We start from the raw sequence: 23397 nt of genomic DNA, 5'->3' as shown, positions 1-23397 counted from the left end.
ATTTGACATAGAGTGGTCTAGACCTGCTCTGTTTGTAAAAGCGAGATAACATTTGTTGAGATTTGACGCTATACAAATAAAGATTGATTGATTGATTGATTGATTGATTGATTGATTGATTGATTGATTGATTGATTGATTGATTGATTGATCGAAAGCCAGACAATCAGTAACAAAGCCGTGAAATGAATTGCAATAATTGTTCACAGACCCATTAACCAGTGTCCCCCTCATGACTGAGGCCAGCTATCGCTCACAACTACAGCACCCAAGGATTGAAAGACAGAAAGACAGTGATCATTTGTACAAAGTGACTCAAAAGGAGGCTGAGTTTTGGAGGAGTTGTGATGCTGATTTTTGAGATAATACTTAGAAAAGCAGCAGAGAGCACATCCTTCAATTAGCTGGCTTGCTTCCCTTACAAATCCCCGCTTACATCATTTAAGCGACCTCGCTTTAAGAAGAAATCAATCCACTAATACAGATATTCAACATTTTATATTGTTAGGAGTAGCTTATCAAGCTGAGGATTTAATTCACCATTTTCTCTTTGGCAGCTTGCTTACTCACTACCCCTCTAAGCTACTCCCCCTTGCTCCATTTATCCTTGACCCACTGGGGCACCTGTCAGGCATACTAGAGTTGTGTGCAGTCACCAGTTCAAATTGCATTCATTTCCCACCTACTGTTTCACAGCACACACTGATGCATCCACTAATGCTTTGGAACGGAGCTCAGTTTAGGCAATGTGTTTATGTTTTGTTTGCGTTTTCACACATTGAACGGGATTTTGATCCATATTTTCTATTATCTATCCAGAGGAGTTATTGCAACCCAAACATACCGTCACACAGTTAGCTGAATAAACTGTTTGACCCTTCAACTTTGAATTAGTGAAGGTAAGTTTGTTGGTTTCCTGGTTCAAATAAGATAAGATAAGATATTACTTAATTGATCCCCCGGGGGGGAAATTCAGTTGTTACAGCAACCCAGACATAAGTACAATCAAGAAAGACATTTCAATAAGTAAAAAGAAGTAAAAATAAATAAAGGAAATAGTTGTAACGAATCCAGGTTAGGACTCATAGTACAGACACAATGGAGGCAAGGATGAAAATAGGGGTTGTTGTTGGTTTTTTATTAAAGTTATATTTCTGGGCTTTTACACCTTTATTTTATAAAGGATAGGACAGTGGATAGTGTAGGAAACTGGGAGAGAGTGGGGGAATGACATGCAGGTAAGGAGCCGCAGTCTGGATTCAAACCCAAGCCGCCCGCTACATGGGCGCGCAACTTAACCAGTATACCAATTCTATGCCCGAAAACAGGGTTTTAATGAGATAACAGCAGGTTGAAATCCGGTTTCCAGGGTGCGTTATGGATGGCGAGTGGCTGGCTGTTGTTCTGGAGCTGGACGTTTGGTTCTTGAAAAGTTGTTTGGAGATCTGGTCACAGGGAGAGACAAGGGTAGTTTGTTTCAAGGGAAAAAAGGAGTTAAAAAAACACTGAGAACCATGCTTGGTAAACGGACAATCTGGCGATGAGTGGAAGACTGAGCCAGGTTTCAGTACTGCAGACAGAGTTGGTGGCTTGACTGTAGATGAGCAGCAGGTGAGTTGAGTCCACCCCCATCTCCAGGTGAGCAGACTAACAAGACAAACTCACAGGGAAGGGGAAACAGAAGAAAATGGATGGAAGAAGACTAGGAACCTCACATTAGCATCATCCCCCAAAACAAAAACCATCACTCTGAATGGCCTGAAAGCATATTCACCATAGCTCAACAAGCACCTTGTGAGTAGGGGAGGAATGGCCATCACAACAAAGAACTTTGGCCCCCAGCAAATGAGGTGGGCAGACAGTAAATTATAGCTCCTTCATTACAGGAGTGCAATCAGTCCATGGATCGATACGTACAGTAATGAGAGCAGCTGTGGGGAGGAAGGAGGGTGGAGAGGAAGTGAGAACAATGGTCGCCCACTTCAGTCTTATGTCAGTGGTTCTGCCAGAGACTGGTGGCAGAGATCCATAAGCATATTCACAAACTACCAATATAGCTAATGAGATGATGTCACAGGTCAAAGCACTGAAAAGAAGTCAGATTGCAGCCACTATTCACTTATTTTACACATCAATAACATAGTTTATATGAATATTGAACTCCTGTTCATATGCTGTATCCTTTCTGTCCAACACGCCTTACTTTTACATTCGGATCAGTCATGGAGGACTTTTCAATATATCCAGACTTTACTGTCTGAAGAAACCGCTCTGTTCTGCCAATCATAGAATAACTCTATGAATAACTTTGGGGTGTTAAGACGCCTGATGATACTTATAGCTTGTGAAAGTATTAACCGGGCTGGACTTATTACAGCAAATTCAATCTTTTCATTTTTTACGCAAGTTAATGGTTTAGAATGGGCCCTCAAATTTAAATTACTTCTCTTTGTTGTATTGGATTTTAAATTCAGTTGTTGGCTGTATACAGAGAACATAACTACTAGGCTGCTTCAAAATAAAGCAGCAACCTCCGGTCTCAAAATATGAAGCCCCTGTGGAAGTGTTATGAGCTGCAGTTCATTGAGTGTCCACTAGAGGCTGGATGCAGAAACACCAGAAACCACATACAAACCCATTCAAAGAAGACAGACTTTGCAGCAGAAATAAACATGTTTACAGCCTGGTTCAAAAAACGGCTTGGGTCTACGTCGTTAATTTCTCTATCAGCAAACACTGTACTGGGTGAATTATTTTTTTTATTTTTATTTTTTATTTAATATATGCAACAGACACAAAAGTGCTAGACATCAAACAGAACACAAAAGAAAAACAAACCATAGAACTTGAGAGCAACAACCAAACAAAGCCATCAAGTATAGACCACAGTACAAAAAAAAAACACCATAGAAAGAGAAGATAAAGACTAGAAGAGAAAAATGAGAGGTTTTAGAAGGGGGATTATGAATGTGTGTTTGCAGTTATATGAGTGTTGATGTTTATGTGCATGTTGTAGTTTGATGGGTATTTACAGGGTATTTATAAGTGGACTCTAGAAAGCTTGTAGTGTGCCACTGCGGATGATGAGAGGGCATGGTTGAGGGAGGAGCTGTAGGTACCAGCAGACTTGTATTGGCCAGGCCCGGCTCTGCAAAGGCAGCCCCCAGACCCTTGGGAGGGGACTTGCGAAATTGCAGAGCCAGGCCAGTTTCAGGTGCATACATTTTGGGGGGGGCCACCAGACCCAAGGGAGGAAGCCCCCCCTCATGTGATGCACACAATGATGATGCACTGATTGAGGATGATGAACCAGCTGTTATGTAAGACAGGTAGGGGTGGCAGAGGAGGTCCCAGTTTTATGCGGTGATCAGTGAGTCCTTTTATGTTTGTGTATGTATGTGTGTTTGTGTGTCTGTGTGTCTGTGTGTGGGTGAATTTTTTTCTAATGCAACGGTTCAGAAGATATTAAGATTACCAGTTTTGCCCAAATAAGGACATGACTGACTTGACTGGCAGGCGGGAACACATAGCTGTTGGCTAGGAGGCTCAAACCCCGCCTCTTTACCTCATACAAAGTTTGGTTGAGTTCAACATTACCAATATGGCTCCCACTGATGAGCCATGGAACAGATGGGTGACGTCACAGAGACTACGTCCATTATTTGAGTCTATGTTCAAAATACAATAATCATATGAGTGAATAATATAAGTTAAACACAATGATGCTATTAACCTAGAGGAACGTTTCTCTAACTTTGAATTTGAACAGCCCTGATCTAGATCATCGTTTTTGAACAGGTAGAGCCTTGAAACAAGTTGGAGTTTCACTTAAAACATGTTTCAGCAACATTATTGAACTAGCGCTTATTCAGCATTCACCTTTTGATCAACTTTGGCTGTTTTGTTCTATATAAATAAAGTTGACTTGACTCTACCAGATTACAAAGAAATAGGTTAAAAAAGAAAGCGGTCTTTGCAGAGGGAGTACATCACTGTCTTTTCTCTAAGCTTAGAATACCACATATGTTTCAGTTAAGGACAGCTGACACTTTGGATTTATGTGTGAGGGAGACAAACAAGGTAAAATCCATGAGGAGTGAAACATAAAGCAGGGAGGGGGGCCACAGAGATGTGAGCAATCAATCAATCATCCCGCTTCAGCAGATTCTCTGCACCCCACCCCGCCCCCCTGTGACACAGGAACTCTTCCTCTGGCTCTCTGTGTTGCTCTAGCAGTTGTCTTCTTTATTTCTCGCTTCTGTACCTCCTTTTACCGTTTCTAGCTCTCTCTTTGTTCGCTCCATTGGTTTGTGGTACACTTCAAACACCATGTTGTGTGTACCATTTGAAAGGTGCTGAGTTGCTGTGTTCATACATGTACCTACATATTAGTATTTCTTATTGTTCTGCCAGCATGTGCACACTCTTAAACTCCATCCTTTACGTTTAATAAGCAAAGATTTTCCCCCAGAAGTTCACAGGCCTTTGACTGAGCCTGAAAGTGAACACGGGATGCTCGCCGCTGTCTGTGGACGCAGCGGGCCTGTTTGATTCATGAAGCGGCATCAAAGCTTTTATATGCCCCGTACATTTCCCACTGCTCTCTCTCATCTCAGTGTTGAATCATTTCTCCAAAGCTGTCGGATACTCTCTCTGCAGGGTGGATGGCACTCGGCGGAAGCTAATAGAGGGTGACTGTACATGCACATGTGGGTGTGTGTGTGTGTGTGAGTGTGTGTAAGAACAGAGAGGTAATGTGATGTGACGAGAGGATTTGCCAGCATGTGGTCATCTAGATTTGGAATCTCTTTACGTGCACACGAACACACTTACTCATCTCGTCTTATCCCCTTCTCTCTTTTGTAATTCCCCCTAAAACTACCTAATTACTCCCAATATGTAATCCAATCGGCCAAAAAGCAGAAAGTTAAGGTTCATTATGCGTTGACTAATGCACCACACAAGTTTGGATGGAGCCATTCATGCAGCTCATCTTATTAAACCTGCTCTCTCTCTCTCTTTCTCCCTCAGTCTGAGCTGAATCCAATTTAATAACACATGCCACACTGCACTTTTATTACAGTAATATCCACCAAAGTCTAGTCGGAAATGCCACTTTCAGAGCGGCACTCACAAACACACATTGTCTTTTACTCTTAATAGTGTTTTAGCACCATTAGTGATGTTGTTTTTTTTAGAGCTGGGGCACCTGCTTTAATTCCCACGATGCATCTCTGTTGCAAGAAAGCTATATGTGATACTTATTCACACATTCTGACGCTTGTACCTGCGTTTAGCTCACACATGGAGCTATAGCAGGCTCATTGGTGCTACGGGCTGCTGTTGGTGTGTGGGTTTGATTTGTTATAGTCAATGGCATCGATTTCACTCGGGATAGGACTCCAATTCCCCCATCGCATCTCCCCCGCAAGCTCTCTCATAGAAATGGAGCGCTAATCAGGAACAATGAAGGCCAGGGGTTGTTTAGCTTCTTGACATAATGACTGTTGGAAAGTCCTTTGGTGTTGTCAGTGTGATTGCCACCGAAGTGGTGGTGGAGGATGAGGCTACTAAATCCAAAATGGATGGCCAGTGTAATGGCTTGGTTCTTGGTAGGGATGGGAATCTCAAGCTAAAATACTTATATAATGATTGGCATCTATTAGACACACACACAAACACACACAAGCACACAGAACAGCGTCTGTCTAGATCTTTATGTCAGTGTTTCTGTGATGCAGCGTGGCGCGCGTTTACATGTTACAGCCATGCTCAGTCTCTAGAAACACGTGTGTAGTAGTGTGAGATTCAGAAATGGAGAAAATTGCTGCAACTGTCGCTTTTCTTCTTCTTTTTCTATTTAATACAGTTAGCATTCTTCTTCTTCTGTTTGCTAATGCGGTTAGCAAACAGCTTTAATACGCTCTATAGCCACCGTCTGGAGGGAATATTGTATTACAACCAGGCACTGGTAAAAATGATGAAAAATGATGAAAAATTGTACTTTTAAAATGAGCAAAAATACAAAGTAACTCTTACAAAGTGAACGCATATTCGATATTCATTGCCCATCCCTAGTTCTTGGTTGCACGTGCCTGCAGCCTGCAATCTTTCAAATGGGCAACATGAAGTGTAGTTTTATTTAAGTTGAGCAGACATTCACAAACCTCTCTCTTGATTTAGTATCTGTGTTAACATTTCAGAATGAGCTTACAGTCCATGTTAATCTCTGTTTGCAGTATCAAAATAAAAATGCAGAATCTGTACTTTTGGTGGTTTGGATTTGCAGGATGGGAGGTTTCTTGGATTCTGTTTGTAGTATGTAGTAGTCAAAGTAACATTGACCAATTATCCATCTGCTGGCTTTGGTGTAGGGTGCAGGGATAGCAGTCTGTGTGGAGAGCAAAAGCAGGCAGAACACAATCTGCTGTAGTGACATCCCTGCTCCCATCTGCAGGGATCTGACCACGATTTATTTATCTCTATAAAAAATATATCTGGTTGAAAGATGAGCTGACCCTAACTGAAGATAAAAGGTTTAACAATAACAAGAATGTGCTTATATAAATGATCGATCTAACCTTCATAAAACAAGCGCTGACAAAGCTTTCATTTTTGCTTTTCACTAATCTGAATCATGATGATATCATTTCAGATCACTAAGACTTGTTAATTTGCACCAAATCAAAAGAAACACATTTTTGGTTTCTTGTTTTATGTGCTGCTGAAATAAAGAGTGAATAATGCCACGTTTGAAGTCTCCTTGTTAACATTCCATCTACTATTGAAGTGAAACCAGGCTGATACAGATGAACGAGCTCTGCTCCAGAGGAAGTGACACACAAAGAACGACATTATGCGCAAAAACCACACAGAAAAATAAGTCTTGACTTTAAAATGTTCAACACTTCCTACTGGCTTCACCAACACATCTCTACTTTATTAATATAGCACGTTTTATACATTTAAGCATTCAGCCCAAAGTGCTTCACAAAGGAACAAGCAGACAGAAAATAACAGCTGTAGATAAAAGTAGAAGACCGAGTCAAAAATGAAAGACTAAAACAATAATAAAAGGCTAAATTGAAAAACTAAAAATGATATGAAATCAATACAGGAAGAACAATACAATAATATGAAAGGGTAGAAAACAAAATTAAAGTCAGTGACAGTTAAAAAGACCAAATAAATGTCAGAAGAGGAATTACAGAGAAGTTGGCGTACATTCCCAGAGGCAGATATCACAGTCAGACAATGATAGGTGATGGAGTCAGATAATGGGTCCATATAAATAGTTACCTGTTACTTTTAAAACAGCATGATGTTCATATAGCAAAGTTTGATCCCATGATGAGTCTAAAGGCTGATTTATACTTCTGCGTCGCCCCTACACAGCAGGGGCTGAAGCGGACATGAGCACTACATACTTGTGTGTCGATGTGTCAGTGACGTGCAGCAATTCTCTGACAAAACACTTGAGGGCAGTGCGGTCTCTCTGACATCGTGACTGATTCAAAACCGGTCCTCAGCACATCGTTTGTGTTTTGCACTACGTCAACTCATGTCTCACTCAGCGGTAAGAAAACACCAAAACATTCTCATAGTGAAAGTTAAAAACACAAACAAACATGAAATGTACGCTCTGCAGGAGGCGGGCAGAACGGCAGGACAGGATATGATTGGTTTCATCATTTAGCTCCTGATGGCAGGGATTGGTTGGTGTTTTCCCAGGTTTACTCCGGCTGTAGATAGCGGCTTTTTTTACCTCTTTTTTAAGAACACATTGGGCCCGATCTACTAAAGGTTTGCGTGTATAAAAACACGTGCAAACTTGATAGCGCGCGCAAAGCTAACGTACTAACCAGGAGCACCGAGGATTGCGTCTGTCAAATGAGCAAAATAGCACTCGCAAATCATTTAGCGTGTTTGCCTTCATGAATATGCAGAATACATGTAGATCATCAGAACGCGCAAAATACTGGGAGGAGGAGATGCATTTAGCACACGCAATGTGATCTATCAAACCTGAAGCAGATAGTGTGTGCTGTATTTGCGTCTATATTTAGCACGTTTGAAAGGCAGGTGCAAACTGGCACAGCGTTACGCACACTTGGCTGCGGTCACTGTAAAGCTCATCATAACATCGCTTTACAACATGCCCACAACAGCTGGGCTTACAAGCATTACTAAATGTTTTAGTCAATCAAACCAAGAGAACAAAATAATAATAATAAAACAACACAAATTCAAAGCAGTTCAGCACCACGGATAGCGACCGCATCATTCTGACACCCACTTTAACTTTTTCATATAATGAGAGCACAGTAGGTCACTGTATCAACAGATATAAAGTTTTGTAAAATTGGCACAGCGGCCCACATGTTCACATACAAACACAAAATCAATATGAAGTACTCGGCCTACTCACCACTGTTTGGACGAGCCTTAAGCTCCGCGGACTTGTCCACGATGCACTGTATGTCCATTTTCTGTGATCTGTCATTCTCAATAGATAACATGACATGTCCACTCAGTCTATTCTGTCCCATCGTGCTCATCAAGGGGTTTTTAGTTAATTTTAACTTGGAGAATGAGTGCTCACTAAGCTGCGCCAGGCAGCTCTGCGTAACTCCTCATCTCGTGCTTGCAGCAGTGTGTTGGGGTGAATTGACTCAAACATGTTCCCAGTACCATTTAAGCTGGTGAATCTTTGGGACAGTTGCTGGATGATGATATGAAAACGTTCACCCGAAAGTTGCTCCCTGGGACAGTGAGGCGACTGTCTTCATCCAAGTGACGCCTAACTTTTCTAGAGCAAGAGTGGCAGACTAAGCCTCATCAAATCGCTCTCTAAACTCCATCAAAACACTGATTGCGTTCGGAGTAGAGTAGATGCGTTTATTTCATCGGCAGATCTTCTGTTTTTTCACAGCATTCACCTTTTCACAGATGGCCTCCCAAATCGCGTTTCTAACACTGAGATGTCTCTGCTGGAGTTCACCGATGTGTTTATTTCCCTCCTCCACAAAGACCTCCAACTCCATGTCTTCAAACTGCATTTATCGCTTAAGACCACTCTGCTCTCTCAAACTCTCCATGGTGACAGCCGATAGCACACGCAAAATCCTCATTAAAATAGGGCGGTCCGCACCACTTTTGCACTCGTTATCATTTGCGCACGCAGTCTTAGTAGATCACCCGCAACACGCCCAGAAATAACACGTGCAAAAGTATTATTTGCACACGCAAATTAGCGCTCGTTATTTGGGATCTTAGTAGATCAGGCCCATTATGTATTGATTGCCACTGGGACAGAAAGACCATTTTAACCAGTATAACAAAAAGTGGATCTAAATCTGACTACCAACCCCAGCTTTGAAACAAGGCGTGATGATTTTTTTTGGGGTTGTTTCGTTGAAATGTTATTTAGTTTTTCTTCCAGCTATTGGTTCGTTAGGGAGTTTATTTAAAGTATCTAAAAAATATAAAAGTGCCTTTGGTGCCGCTTAGATGCCACTTTCTTCTCTCCAAGCATGCAAACTCTCACACAACATCAGCAGAATGGATGGTGCTGTATTCATCTTTTTGTCACTCTTACTTTTATCCTTACATTTTGAGGCCACTGAACTCCTCATCCTGACACGTTGGAGAAGCAGCCTCGTAGAGCACACCATGAAATGTCACGAAAGCAGGATAGATACATGTGGGCGGATGATAAACACACCAGCCTCCCTCATTACTGCTTAGTCATAAAGCAATTGCTGGCTCTATTTCTCTGCTAGGATGCTGGGAGTATCGTTTTTGACCCCTAAAAATACCCAGAGCTAAAGGTGTGTCTACAAAACCGATGAAATCAAACACCCGAGGAACTCAACATTTAATTAATAATAAAGACGCTATTACGGGTGGCTAAATTTCAAATGAGTCATTTCTGTAATGTAGTCAGGGCTGTCTGTGAGGTTAATTGAGACCTTGACAGCACTTAAGTCTCTGCTGCATGCTCATGTGTCTCGTCTTACCTCTGGCTACAGCGGCGGCTCCTGGGTTTTATGGAAGAGATTTGATCTGAGTGAAAAGTGTCTTCATGAGTGTATGCACATGTAATCACAGCAGGGCCGCCGTGGGAGCGAAGGGGATGAGGTGTACAGTAGATGAAACAGATGTATGGGAACAATCACATCTTCAACAGAGCTGGAGTGTTCTCAGGGAAGGAGAGAAAGAAAAGACTTGTTCTTCTTATTCGCTTTGTGTCGTGAAAGCTGAGGCTGAGGTGATCTGTTACATTCCCCCCTTGGAAACTGGCTTCTCTAGGGCCACAGTGTGAATAATTAAGTTCTCCTGGGAGCAAAAACATTACATGACCCAGCCATGTATGTAAAAAGATGACATAGCCTACATGAGATTACTTATTGGTTTGTTGACTGAAGTTTTGAAGCCTCAGAACTGACTTTGGATCCGTCACCATCTTGTTTTTGATTTATAAACATGAGCTCAATCCTCATCTCCTCCCAAAAGACAAATCAATACACCCTCATTGACTTTAATGGCATCAGGCATGCAGTGTAAGTGTGGGAGATGGTATATAAATGAGGAATGGGACACACTATCTTGACATCGCCTGGAAACACGATACACCATTAAACTTTCGTCCTATATTTCAGTGTTGATGCAGAATATTTGAGCAATCTACTTAAGTCTGAATTTCCATTCATATTAATCCATAGCAACGTGGGTATGAAAGTGGGACATCACAATACACTCACACACTGGAAACACTTGATTCAGGTCCATGAGGCTTTGAGTGGGGAGATTTGGTTGGGTGGGTGTTGCCATGTTTGATTGAGACAGAGATGATGTGATTAGTGACACTTTAATAAAACAGGAGTAAATCAAAGCCTGGTGTTTTTAAAAAACAGTGTTTCCCAATCATGAGGTTCTTTTTGCTATCATTGATAGATGGATAGATGGATAGATGAATAGATGGATAGATAAATAGATGGATAGATGAATAGATGTATATATGAATAGATGGATATATGGATAGATGAATAGATGGATAGATAAATAGATGGATAGATGGATAGATGAATAGATGGATAGATGGATAGATGAATAGATGGATAGATGGATAGATGAATAGATGATAGATGGATAGATGGATAGATTTATAGATGTATAGATGGATAGATGAATAGAAGGATAGATGGATAGATGAATAGATGGATAGATGGATAGATGGATAGATGAATAGATGTATAGATGGATAGATGAATAGAAGGATAGATGGATAGATGGATAGATGGATAGATGAATAGAAGGATAGATGGATAGATGGATAGATGGATAGATGATAGATGGATAGATGGATAGATGATAGATGGATAGATGGATAGATGGATAGATGATAGATGGATAGATGGATAGATGGATAGATGAATAGATGGATAGACGTTTAGATGGATAGACGAATATATGGATAGATGGAGAGATGAATAGATGGATAGATGTATAGAAATGTTCAAATTTGAACAACCTTAGAGTAAAAAAATATTCATGCACTCACATGCATTGGGTTGCTAGCAGGTTTTAAGAATGTATGGGAACAAGCTGACAAGCAAGGTATGATAAGTCCAGACAAGGATACCTGCTTCTAAATATTCTACTTTTACTTTCCCCTTCAAAAGATTTGACATTAGTCTTTTTGATTTGATTGTTGATTCAATTAACTTCACAACTACACATATTGCAAATATAAGGTTAATATTTAAATTTATATTTTGGGGTTTTTGTGCCTTTATGATAGGACAGCTGAAAGGAGACAGGAAATGTGGGGAGTAGAGAGAGAGGGGGGAGACATGCAGGACATGGTCGCGACCTGGAGTCGAGCCGGTGACCTCTGCGACAAGGACTATAGCCTCTGTATGTGTGGCTCTTAGACTTCTAGGCCACTAGCGCTGTAAATATATGTAGTTTTTAAAGGTATCAACACCAAAAACAAACATCATGATGGTTAAGGTCAGTGACTGGATCAAGCTCAGGTGACAGATTACAGACAGCTAGTTTTTAACTGCTAGTTTAAAACCTTGATACTAAAGAAAATAATATATATTTTTTAAATCAAATATAAAGTATTTCTATTGCAAAGTAGAATCTAATAGGTTTAATATGGGGTCATATGGGGATCAACTCACTTTAGGAGCCAGCTTCAAATGGTCACTTGAGGACTTGCCGTTTTCCCACTTCTCATTTGGCTTCATTTCACAGCTCTGGAATTTGACTCTCAAACTAAGCTCACATAGTGACAGGGAACAATATGAATTTAGGGATGACACCGTGCGTTATTGGTTTGTCAGAATTGTTTTACTTTGGCTCTCGAGTAAAGAACAAAATAATTTGATCGTCTTCATTTTAAAATAACATATCAAGGGGAAGTGTTATTGTGACCGTGCTGACAGATGCAACAGTGACTACCCCCTCCTCCTCCTCCTCCTCCTCCCAAACCTCTCCGGCCACTCCTTGATCCTCTCCAGCTTTATCTCCTCCTCTCAGCCTTCTATTCATTAAACAGGCATAAACAAAGGCCAGTTTTTTGTGTTTGCAGCTTGTGTCTCTTTCTGTTGCATGTGGCTCCATCTCGCTCATGGAGGCAATCACAAGCTGTTTGTTGCTTACCGTTAACAGCCCGTAGTTTGGGAGGGAGTCCAACTTAATACATAATTGAAAATGGTTGCTGTGGTCCATTTGGTATGCTTTTGTTCTCCCTACATCAGCATCGCAGGCACCGCCTGGAGGCTGCTCTTGGGGGATTTGCTTTTTTCCTCTATGTCATTTTTTCCCCTCCATCTCTTTCCCTCTCTTCTTTGATGCCTTTTTTTTTTTTTCCGATGACAATTCACACTTCAGTTGAGATTGCTTTAAATTTCAATCCCAGCCAAAATGCTCTTTTAAGTAGCCGTCTGTGTCTGGATGCCATTTGTCCCTCACTTCCTTGTTTTTTTTTTTCCCAACACACAAAATGTTTTCTTTCATGTGAGTGCACGCTCGGTTATTATGTGGCTGTGTTTGTCTGAAAAAGAGCTCTATCATCGCCTTTAATGTTCAAGACGTGCAACAGTCAGTAAGTAGCTTAATACAGCACCGGTCTGCCTTTTGCCATAGATTTTTCCTTTTTTAAATAACTTCCATGCAGCAGCTTTTTCTTCCCTTGGTGTTAATGAAACACTTTAATACACTGTGTTTCATAAAGGCTCCCACACACTGACCTGTCCATGCTCATATCTTGGTACAAAGCGTGCAGAAATCAAACGGACACTCTGTTATCCATCACCACTCTTCTCCCCTCACCTACGATTGCTCCTGTAGCGAACTCGCTTGCTCATGAGATTTGGCTTTCAATCTGTCTGCCAACGGACCAGCCCCCCCCCCTCCCCTCCCCTCCTCTCCCCTCCTCTCCCCCTCTGGCCAGCCGATCCTCTCTCTCCCCGGGGAAATGCAGTGATGTCTTGGAGTGATTCTGCTGAAATGGAACTTCGGGATAAACTAGATTCGATGATCCACCCATACAGGGGCCTGTTGGCGGGTTTTCCCCTCCTCCTTTCTCTTCCCTGTTTCAGGCCTAAACCTCATTACCTGAGGCTGATTCTTCAATCTGGTCCCCCCAGGGAGACAGAGGTGAGGGGGGGCAAAGGAACACAGGAAGTGGAGTGTCACTTCAGATCACAGTTTGTGTTGGGGAACTAGTTGATTCAGAAAACTGTTGTGCAGGAAAGAGTTATTCTCCCTGCTCTTTGTAGCTATATGGGAATTTTCACTTTTAGATCAGAGGTTTTAGGTTTTGTGTTTTCATTGGGAACTTAAATGTAAAAAGACATGTCACTACAAATTAGTTTATAGCAGTGGAAGGAACAGAAACAACATAGGCTCAGCTGCACAGAGCAATAACTCTGCATACTGTTTAATATGAAGTTATTTTCAGAGATAGCTGATACATGTGTGAATCTTTAGGAGGGTTAAAGTTAAGAAATGCTCAAAAAATGATCCAGTCACTTCCCCACCAGGACACGACCTTTGCGGCCAAATTCCACCTAATACGTGCCCTGTCTTTCTCTGATCCGTCACGGCACCGGATCTGATAGGTTTCTATTCTAATCAATGTGTTAACTTCCACTGGATCCGCTCCGTTGCGTTCCGGCTGCGTCTCTGATCCGGTAGGTCGGAGTCCTCCGGATCAGATACACAAGACTTCTATTTTTGCCGGATGCTGGAGCACGATGCATCATCCTCAACAGAGCAGATGGAGCGGGACAGGAAGTCAGGTTTCACCAAAACAAAATGAAAACATCCGGTTAATTTTCAGAATAAAACACTCTGTGTTATCACCAGATCGTATTTCACTTAACTACAACAACAAACCGTCATGATGAGCAGAGCCAGGCCTGGAGTCAACAGGTCAGAGGTTTTCAGAGGACCAGAAAGACAACATGGATGAGGAGAGGAGGAGGAAAAATCTTTGATTCAGTAATTACCGAGGGAAAACCTCGAGCCCAGAAAAAAAGAGCCCAGAGCTGGACCGCAGCAGACTGGACGTGGATCTGGTAGAATTCCCGGGCTCAGTCAGCCTGAGTGGCAAAACATCCTCCAACGTGACTTTTAACATTGACATTTAAACTAAAAACAATCCCTACATGTTGATCTGGATCTCCCTGATCTCTGGCTCCACAGTTTGACTCGTGTGATTGACGCGTCTCTGTCTCCAGAGTTGTTGCAGTGGTACTTTCTGTTGTGACAGCTGCAGCAGGTGTTTGTTCACTTCCTGACAGATGCACACCGTGTCCTCCCCTGCTGCTGTTAGGCTGCTGTTTGACATGTGTCCATTGTACAAACTGCCTGTTTTGACTGGTAGTGTGTGAACAAGGCTCGCTGTGGTGGAAGCAGGCCGTGTGCTGCAGAAGGACTGACAGGCATTAGTAGAGTTGTCAATATTTCTCTTCTTCTCTCTTTCTGTTTGACTTGCTCTTTTAATCTACTTTGACTGCTGTTGGCATCCATGATTCTCCTCTTATTTTCTCTTCTGTCTCCTCCTCGTCGAAACTCAAAAACCTTCTTTGGTCTAATTCTAACCTTGCGGCTTGCTCTCATAGAAGCAGCTCTACACAGCTCCCTCTCATTGCTCTTTATTATTCAACACGAAGCAAAGCCTCCATGAAGATTCCACGTCTTGTGCTGAGAGCAATGACCAATGTTGTTATCCTGTAATCAATAACCACAACTAATCGGTTTTATCTCAGCATGCTTGACCCAAGAGATCTGTGCACAGTGAAGTGATGGAGCATTACCTCAGTGTTCGTGGTCTCTCTCTTGGTGGCGCTGAGCTGTAGCAGTGTTGGGAGGTAATCTTCTCCAAAACTGTACTCTGGGCTTGAAGACTCTCAAATCTGTCTTTTTAATGCTTTTTAATAAAGTTTCTCTCCGGGCGTTTTGTAAAAGATTTAGAAATACTCTGCCTTGAATAATAATTTCACTTATAATTTGGGTCTTATATTGTTCTCCCACTGAAAAAGCGAATGACTACTTTGAATTCTTAAAAGCATATCTCCCTTTATTAAAAAGTCTAGAATACACTTTATGAATTCATAAATGTATTTGTAAGAGATTTAACTGTAAGGTAAGAAAGTTGAAGACTTAACTGGGAGGTCTGTTCGGAGTACATGTGCGCTGGAGGCTTCAGGTCACCACATCATGTGTGGGTTGCATATTGGCCCGTGATTGACCTCTGAACTGGGTCAGATGTTACAAAACCATTTTTGTGCATCGGCAGGTTAAACTGAGACCAAAGGTGAACATGGAGAAACTTACAACCTCAGCTGGAGTTTGAGTGTGTTTACTAAAAAAAGAGTCAGCATGCTGGTCAAATAAGAGAGTCCTAAAGCGTTTATCGACCCAGGGTCTAAATTTAGTCCAGTGGTAGATAATCTCCCCCCTAAAAAGCCCCTGCTAGGGTGGTTGTACTTTTAAAAGGTCCTGGGACTTTTTGTATGTGTGTGTACTTTTCAAAAGAAGAAGCTGTGATTCTCTTGATTTAGCAGCTTGTAACAGTAGTCTTCTCTCAGCCCACTGTGAATGCTTCTCTCCCGGTGTTACGGTTTTAAAAGTGACCCTGTAAACTGGAGACCTTCAGCTGAACGTGTCAGTGTTTGTGGAGTTTACACAGCTGTTGAAACACAGAGGGAGTTCCTGGGAATGCAAACTAGTTTTAGTTTTTATTAAGATTTCAAAATATCCTCATCAGATATTTAATGATCGTCTTAAGACGTTTATGAGGGATGCATCCGGCTGAGAGTCTCCAGTTAACAGGGTCGCTGTTTAAACCAGAACACCGGCCGATCTGTGCCACGGCTTTTTGAGTTCAAAAGGATTTTAAAGCCGTATTGAAACGTCTTTGCTACTCGCGCTTATCTCCTCTCACGTGTTGATTCAGTGAATCCATCTGTGATGAAATATAGCACCATCTAAAACAGTGCCAGCTGAGTCTCTTCATGCTAACAGGCTAACTGTTGTGTTGCTCATAATGATACCTGCCTGTCCGTCTGCTTCTATGGTGTCATCTGTGATGAATGGCAGTCATCTTTGTTTTACTGCCCTCTACTGGTCTGGTGGTGTAGTGCATTTACTTTTTTTTTCTCCATATGTCACTGGCCTGATTTGCACAATCTACACGGGACTTCAGTCCGTGGTTGAAACGCAGACATCAATGGGGGAACAGGAACCTCTTAGCTCAGGAGAAAGTAGTCCTGGGGGCTAAAAGACCTCAGAACTCTTGGTGTAAATGCACCTCGAAAGAGTCACTTTGAATGTTTTTTCCTCAATACTAATCTGTAACATAAGGTTGGTGCATTACTGCATTGATGCAATATATGTATATATATATATGTAATCTCACCTTTCTTTTCCTTCCTTTCTTCCTCCAGGTAAGGAAGAGTCAGTCGCCACCTTCAAAGGCAACGAGTTCTTCTGCTACGACCTTTCCCTGACCCCCATCCAGAGCAGCACAGACGAGATCACGCTCTCCTTCCGCACGCTGCAACGCAACGGCCTCATGCTGCACACCGGCAAGTCGGCGGACTACGTCAACCTCTCCCTGAAGAGCGGCGCCGTTTGGCTGGTCATCAACCTGGGCTCGGGGGCGTTCGAGGCCCTCGTGGAGCCCGTCAACGGCAAGTTCAACGACAACGCCTGGCATGATGTGCGCGTCACCCGCAACCTGCGCCAGGTAAACACTGCCAGTGAACTCCAGGGCCACGGCAGTGGGAGTGGCACCTCTGTCTGCCACCCACTCTGTCTCTGCTGCTTGAATAAATCTTTACCTTTCCTTTTTTAGTTTTCATACAGGGCACGCTGGAATGATTCCCTCTTCTTCCTTTCTTCTTTCTTTCTTCTTGCTTGCTGTCACCTTAACAAGAGTTTCTCCTTTCTAGGTTGAGCATGAACTGGAGGCTGGAGCTGATTTTACCTCTTTTTCCTTAATGGTTTTATTTCTGATGACCAAACATCCTCCTCACCGTCATATTCAGGGATCCAATCTAATCCCAAGTCACTTTATAGATGTAGCATTTTAGTTTACCAAAGTGCTGCACAGTCAATCAATCAATCAATCTTTATTTGTACAGTGCCAGATCATGACAGACGTTATCTCAAGACACTTTTACAAACAGAGCAGGTCTAGACCAGTCTATGTTAAATTATGAACAGAGACCCAACACGAAGACAGGATAAGACTCAGTCTGACCCCACCTTAATCCACCATGAGCATTGCACCTTGCAGTATTTAGCTAGTTACAGGGGTAAAGGCCAAACTTCCTTTAAACAGGCAGAAACCTCCAGCAGGACCAGACTCATGTTAGGCAGACATCTGCCTCGATCGAGTTGGGGTTGGAAAGAGGGATAGAGGAGAATAAGAGAGAGAGGGAGCGTTGATAGTGATGAGACAAGTGAGGTAAAATAAATTAAAGTACACAGAACATAAAACACTATAAAAAATGAAACAAAATACAAGAAAAATCATAATAAAAACACATAAACCACATTAAAAAAATGTCAAAAAAATACATAAAGATGCATAAAAGAGAAATAAAATAAATGAATAAAAAATAAAAATCATTCACTCATAAATAGTAGGTAAAACATGCCACATACCAGCATTTACAGTTCACATGTATCATAGAAAACAGAGGCCTCTACACATATAAGGTTGCCCCAAGGACATTCTTTTGCACCGTTATTAATGTGCAAGCTACGAAAGTGCTCCCCTCAGTATGTATGCACATAATGTACTCGCCCACACAAATGCAATGCACCCTAATTTATCAAAGGTGACAATGCACTTAAACCCTTTCTCAACAAATTGCCCAACACATCTTTACAAACCTGTAATCGTACTTAATGGAAAACAAAGGAGCACTAGCAACTCGTGTGTGTGTGTGTCTGTGTGTGTCTGTGCATGCAGAGCTTTCATACACACACACAAATGCAAAAGCACCTGCACATAAAGTACACTCCTCGGATGCTGGACTCTCAAGATGCGCCTGGTCATCAATTGGCAGCTGCAGATACCAGCAGTGAGATACGATCAATTCCACTTTACACTTGCCGTGCTTACTTCTCCACATTTTTTTGGGGTAATTGTAATTGGAATGAATGGCTTGTCCAACCTAATAATGGGCATTGTAAGCAGTCCCAAATGCAAACAAGCCTGATGTGAATGCATTAACACGAAGATGGTACATCAGGCTTGTTTGTGAGCGTCTGCAGAATCCTTCCAAGAAAGTTAAAGAGAGAAAAAACACAGACGATAGTACAAACTCTTGAACTTGTAGATGCAGGAGAAAGGAGATAAAAAAAAGTGACTCTTAATGTGAACTAAGTGCTTTTAAATTATAGGGAGAGATTAGCATGCCAAGCAGACTGCAATTTCTTTCACACTTCAGCATTGTTACTGTGCATTTTAGTGGTAGCCTGGATATAGGGACAGTCCATGACTCATGAAGCTGATGTTTTAATAGCATATGATGTACTCGTTCAAAGGATGAAGGCAAATTATCACACATACACATATGCACACGCTAAGAAACTAAAGCACACACGTACTGGATGTGATTTCCTTACATATGCTCTGCTGTAGAGCGCTACAGGATCAGCTGAGTGAGACGAGCTGTGTGGATTTATAGAAGCCTGCAGTATTTTAAAGATTTAAAGCTTTAGCAAACACACATACCACAGGATCAAATGCATGGAAGTATAACATGAACATACACACATGCACTGAACTGAGGGACTTTTACCTGCTGCTCTCACTTTTAATTCTGACATTTCTGTTGTAACGAATCCAGGTTAGGACCCACAGTACAGACACAAAAATGGAGGCAAGGATGAAGTCTTGAAAACAGGGTTTTAATGAGAGATCTTGCAGGTAGAGTTCAGGTTTCCAGGGTGCGTTATGGATGGCTGGCTGTGGTTCTGGAGCTGGGTGTTTGGTTCTCGAAAAGTTGCTTGGAGATCATGGGCACAGGGAGAGACAAAGTTAGTTTTTTTCAAGGGGAAAAAAGGTTTGCAAAAAACACAAGACAAAGGGTGCATCCCAAACTTCTCAACTTAGTCTCCTCTCTCCTCCGCCGAACCGGATGAAGTTTCTGACCCGCCATTTTAAGTGGCGTCCCAAAGCTCTTAACTCTGTTGGAGGAGAGAGGATGGAGGAGACTGATCGGAGGAGCGATAATCGAGGAGACACAAGAGCAGACTTCGTGGAAGTCTTTTAGCTGACAGACACGCCCCCTTATCGAATACCAATCACAGATTGGACACTGCAGCGCCTTGGACTTCTCTCAAACTTCACATCACCTGAGTTTAATAATAGAGAAAAGACAGACCTTAAAACAGTCACTAAGGGTGCCCTGAGACAGACCTTAAAACACTCACTAAGGGTGCCCAGAAACAGACCTTAAAACAGTCTCTAAGGGTGCTCTGAGACAGACCTTAAAACAGTCACTAAGGGTGCCTGAGACAGACCTTAAAACAGTCACTAAGGGTGCCATGAAACAGACCTTAAAACAGTCTCTAAAGGTGCCCTGAAACAGACCTTAAAACAGTCTCTAAAGGTGCCCAGAAACAGTCCTTAAAACAGTCACCAAGGGTTCCCTGAGACAGACCTTAAAACAGTCTCTAAGGGTGCTCTGAGACAGACCTTAAAACAGTCACTAAGGGTGCCTGAGACAGACCTTAAAACAGTCTCTAAGTGTGCTCTGAGACAGACCTTGAAACAGTCACTAAGGGTGCCCTGAATCAGACCTTAGAAAAGTCACTAAGGGTGACTGAGACAGACCTTAAAACAGTCACTAAGGGTGCCTGAGACAGACCTTAAAACAGTCACCAAGGGGTCCCTGAAACAGACCTTAAAACAGTCTCTGAAGGTGCCCTGAAACAGACCTTAAAACAGTCACTAAGGGTGCCTGAGACAGACCTTAAAACAGTCACTAAGGGTGCCTGAGACAGACTTTAAAACAGTCACTAAGGGTGCCCTGAGACAGACCTTAAAACAGTCACTAAGGGTGCCTGAGACAGACCTTAAAACAGTCTCTAAAGTGCCCAGAAACAGTCCTTAAAACAGTCACTAAGGGTTCCCTGAGACAGACCTTAAAACAGTCACTAAGGGTGCCCTGAAACAGACCTTAAAGCAGTCACTAAGGGTGCCCTGAAACAGACCTTAAAACAGTCACTAAGGGAACGCAAAATCATAAATTCAATCTAACAGAGGATAGCTTTTGTACCCAAACACACAGGGAAAGGGAAACAGAAGAAAGGTGAGGGAAGGAGACTAGGGACCTCACCATTTCAATAATATAATATTTCTATTATGTATTTTAAGTTACAAATATGAATAGCAATGCTATAAATCCTTCAAGTCACGATCGATTGATAACCAGATGTTGTCTGAAAACATTGTTCAATGAAAGCAGAGCAATCCATGCATTGATCATGAACCCACCACCCACATCAAGGCGCTCCAACCACGTCCATCAACGCACACTGCAGCTTGAGCTCTCAGGGGATCACTCTAATTGACATAACATGCGGGCTAAGTGTTAAAGAGCTCTCTGGATTTCCACCCGACCATTCCCACTGAGAGACACTGGGATGGAGGTATCGATAACATTGACCACCTCTGACCCTGTGTTTACTCCCGGACTGATACCCAGCTGATCAATGAGCACTTTCATGTTTCGAGGTCTCTTAGAACACACGTGCATCTTCACAGGTCGCAGACTGTCAGTTATCTCACACGTGCAGTTGTGCTGATATGGGGAATACAAACCAAACACCAGAGGGCATTACACTGTGTATGGGAAACCTGGATATGTATGATATATATACACATTAATTGATTATCAGGCTATTTAAAGCATGACAATCAGCCTTTATGCTGGTTTCATATGATTATGTTTTGACAGTTTATATAGGCCTCAGATCTCGACCATGATCATCAACAGCCAATATCACATAAAACAGATTTGACCCTTGGGTAAAATGTGTCAGCTGCACAGTACCAATGATTAAAAAGATCCTCTAAAGGCAACGGTTAATATTATTATAGTTACAGAGGATACAGTCTATGAATGTGTATATGTTTCATGTTACAAAGATAGAGATATGACCGGGGCATGAAAAAGAAGTGCTCAATTATAAGATTACAGAGACAGTGAATGAAAACAGTTTACAATAAAAAACATTCCCTGTAAATCTATCATGAAGCGCTCCTCTGAAATACGACCACAGTTCAATTAACACTATTTTATTCCCGGGCTTTAAAGCTCCTCTGAGGATTTTTCTTCCTGGTTATGAAACAGACTGAAATTAATACAAATACCTCTTTATGACCAACAGAAGCTAACAAGACCATCAGCAACAGCACTGAGTGTTTCTGCATCGTAATTATTAATGCCTGGAATCACTGCTGGAGGGTCGGTGTCAGACGAAGTGATGAATAGCTCCCTGCAGAAACAAGCTCCTTTAGCTCTACAAAGGAAAGATTCAGAATATGTGATGCACTTCACACACATTTATTTCATTTGTTACGGCCAAGGTAGCATCGACTCTTCCTAAGGTCCAATCATGTAAACATGAAATTATAATCCCACAGAAATCACAGAATTGATAACCCAAGGAAGAATTTAGAAACACAAATCATAACAAAAACACTCAATAGGTGAAATCTGAATCCAAGAAGAGCACAATAAAACTGATGTTAGTATCTCTCATGTGCCTGCATTATTTCCATTTAATCAATAAAATACAGCATAATATGACACTGCTTTAAACTACAATGTGTTCACATCAGTTGTGGACAAAGCACACGTCTTCATGACTTACGTCACAGTATAGATCCTCCTGGTCAAACTTTAATCCAGCACAAGTGAAAGTTGTTCAGTCAGATTATGACTTGAATTAAAGTCAAGTATTCAAAGTACTTTTTAAAATATCTCTAAACATATTTTCACAAAGCATGAATGCAGTAAAGAATGCATGCGTGTTCATTCTGCTCCGTTCTGTTTATCTAGAAAACATGATTTCATATCTAAAAAGTCTACCATGAAATATAAACTAAGTTACTACAAGCACAGACAAGTTTCCAATGTTCATCTGGAATCAAAGCAGTGTGTTAGCTCCAGACCTCCACATGCTTTCTCAGGTTAGATGCTGATGTTTTGGAGGCTGTGATGAAGTTTGTGTGGTAAACAGATCAGAGATTTACAACAATACAAACAATCATTCTTTATTTCAAAAACCTCAAACGTGGGTTTAAAATATGGCCGTGGTGCTCAGAAGAACGTTTGATCTACGCTCAACAGAGGTACGACTACACCACTGAGACAAACCAAACACAAGGACACCAACAGTTTACAGTCTTTGGGATCTGATTTCAGAAAAGAAAACTCATCAGCTGACTTCAAAGATAAAGTAGTGAGTAACTAGAGCACTGATAGAAATGTAGAGGAGTCAAAAGGATGATATTTGTCTTTAAATGGAGTAAAAGTACCCCAAAATATAATATTCAAGTAAAGTACAGATACTCAAAACATGAACTTAAGTACAGTACTGAAGTAAATGCATGTTGTTACTGTCCAACACTGGTCCACATAATAGGGTGCATACTGTGACATAACAAACTAAAAACAAAAACAACAAAATAATTAAAAAGACCAAGAGGTTCTCCACTTTTAGTCTTATATAAGTGTTATGCAACAAGTATTATATCAAGAGAGACTATGACATTAGATAGTGCTAAAAGGTTGAATTTCTGGTAGATAATTGAAGACCATTCTATATCTTCAAACAACTATACAGAAC

General features: G+C 41.6%; 1 protein-coding gene across 1 annotated transcript in view; it reads left to right on the top strand.

Annotated features, from left to right (window-relative positions):
* Positions 1 to 23397, top strand: part of nrxn2b (neurexin 2b) — a 1139450-nt gene that overhangs the window by 484975 nt on the left and 631078 nt on the right. The window contains exon 7 of the mRNA XM_034676291.1: positions 16968 to 17269. Within this exon, the coding sequence (XP_034532182.1) occupies positions 16968 to 17269 (302 nt within the window). The remainder of the gene's footprint in view (positions 1 to 16967; positions 17270 to 23397) is intronic.

This window comes from Notolabrus celidotus, chromosome 23 (assembly GCF_009762535.1).
Source record: "Notolabrus celidotus isolate fNotCel1 chromosome 23, fNotCel1.pri, whole genome shotgun sequence".
Classification (NCBI taxonomy): domain Eukaryota; kingdom Metazoa; phylum Chordata; class Actinopteri; order Labriformes; family Labridae; genus Notolabrus; species Notolabrus celidotus.
Note: the sequence above shows the minus strand (reverse complement) of the source record. Positions and strands in the feature narration are given on the sequence as shown.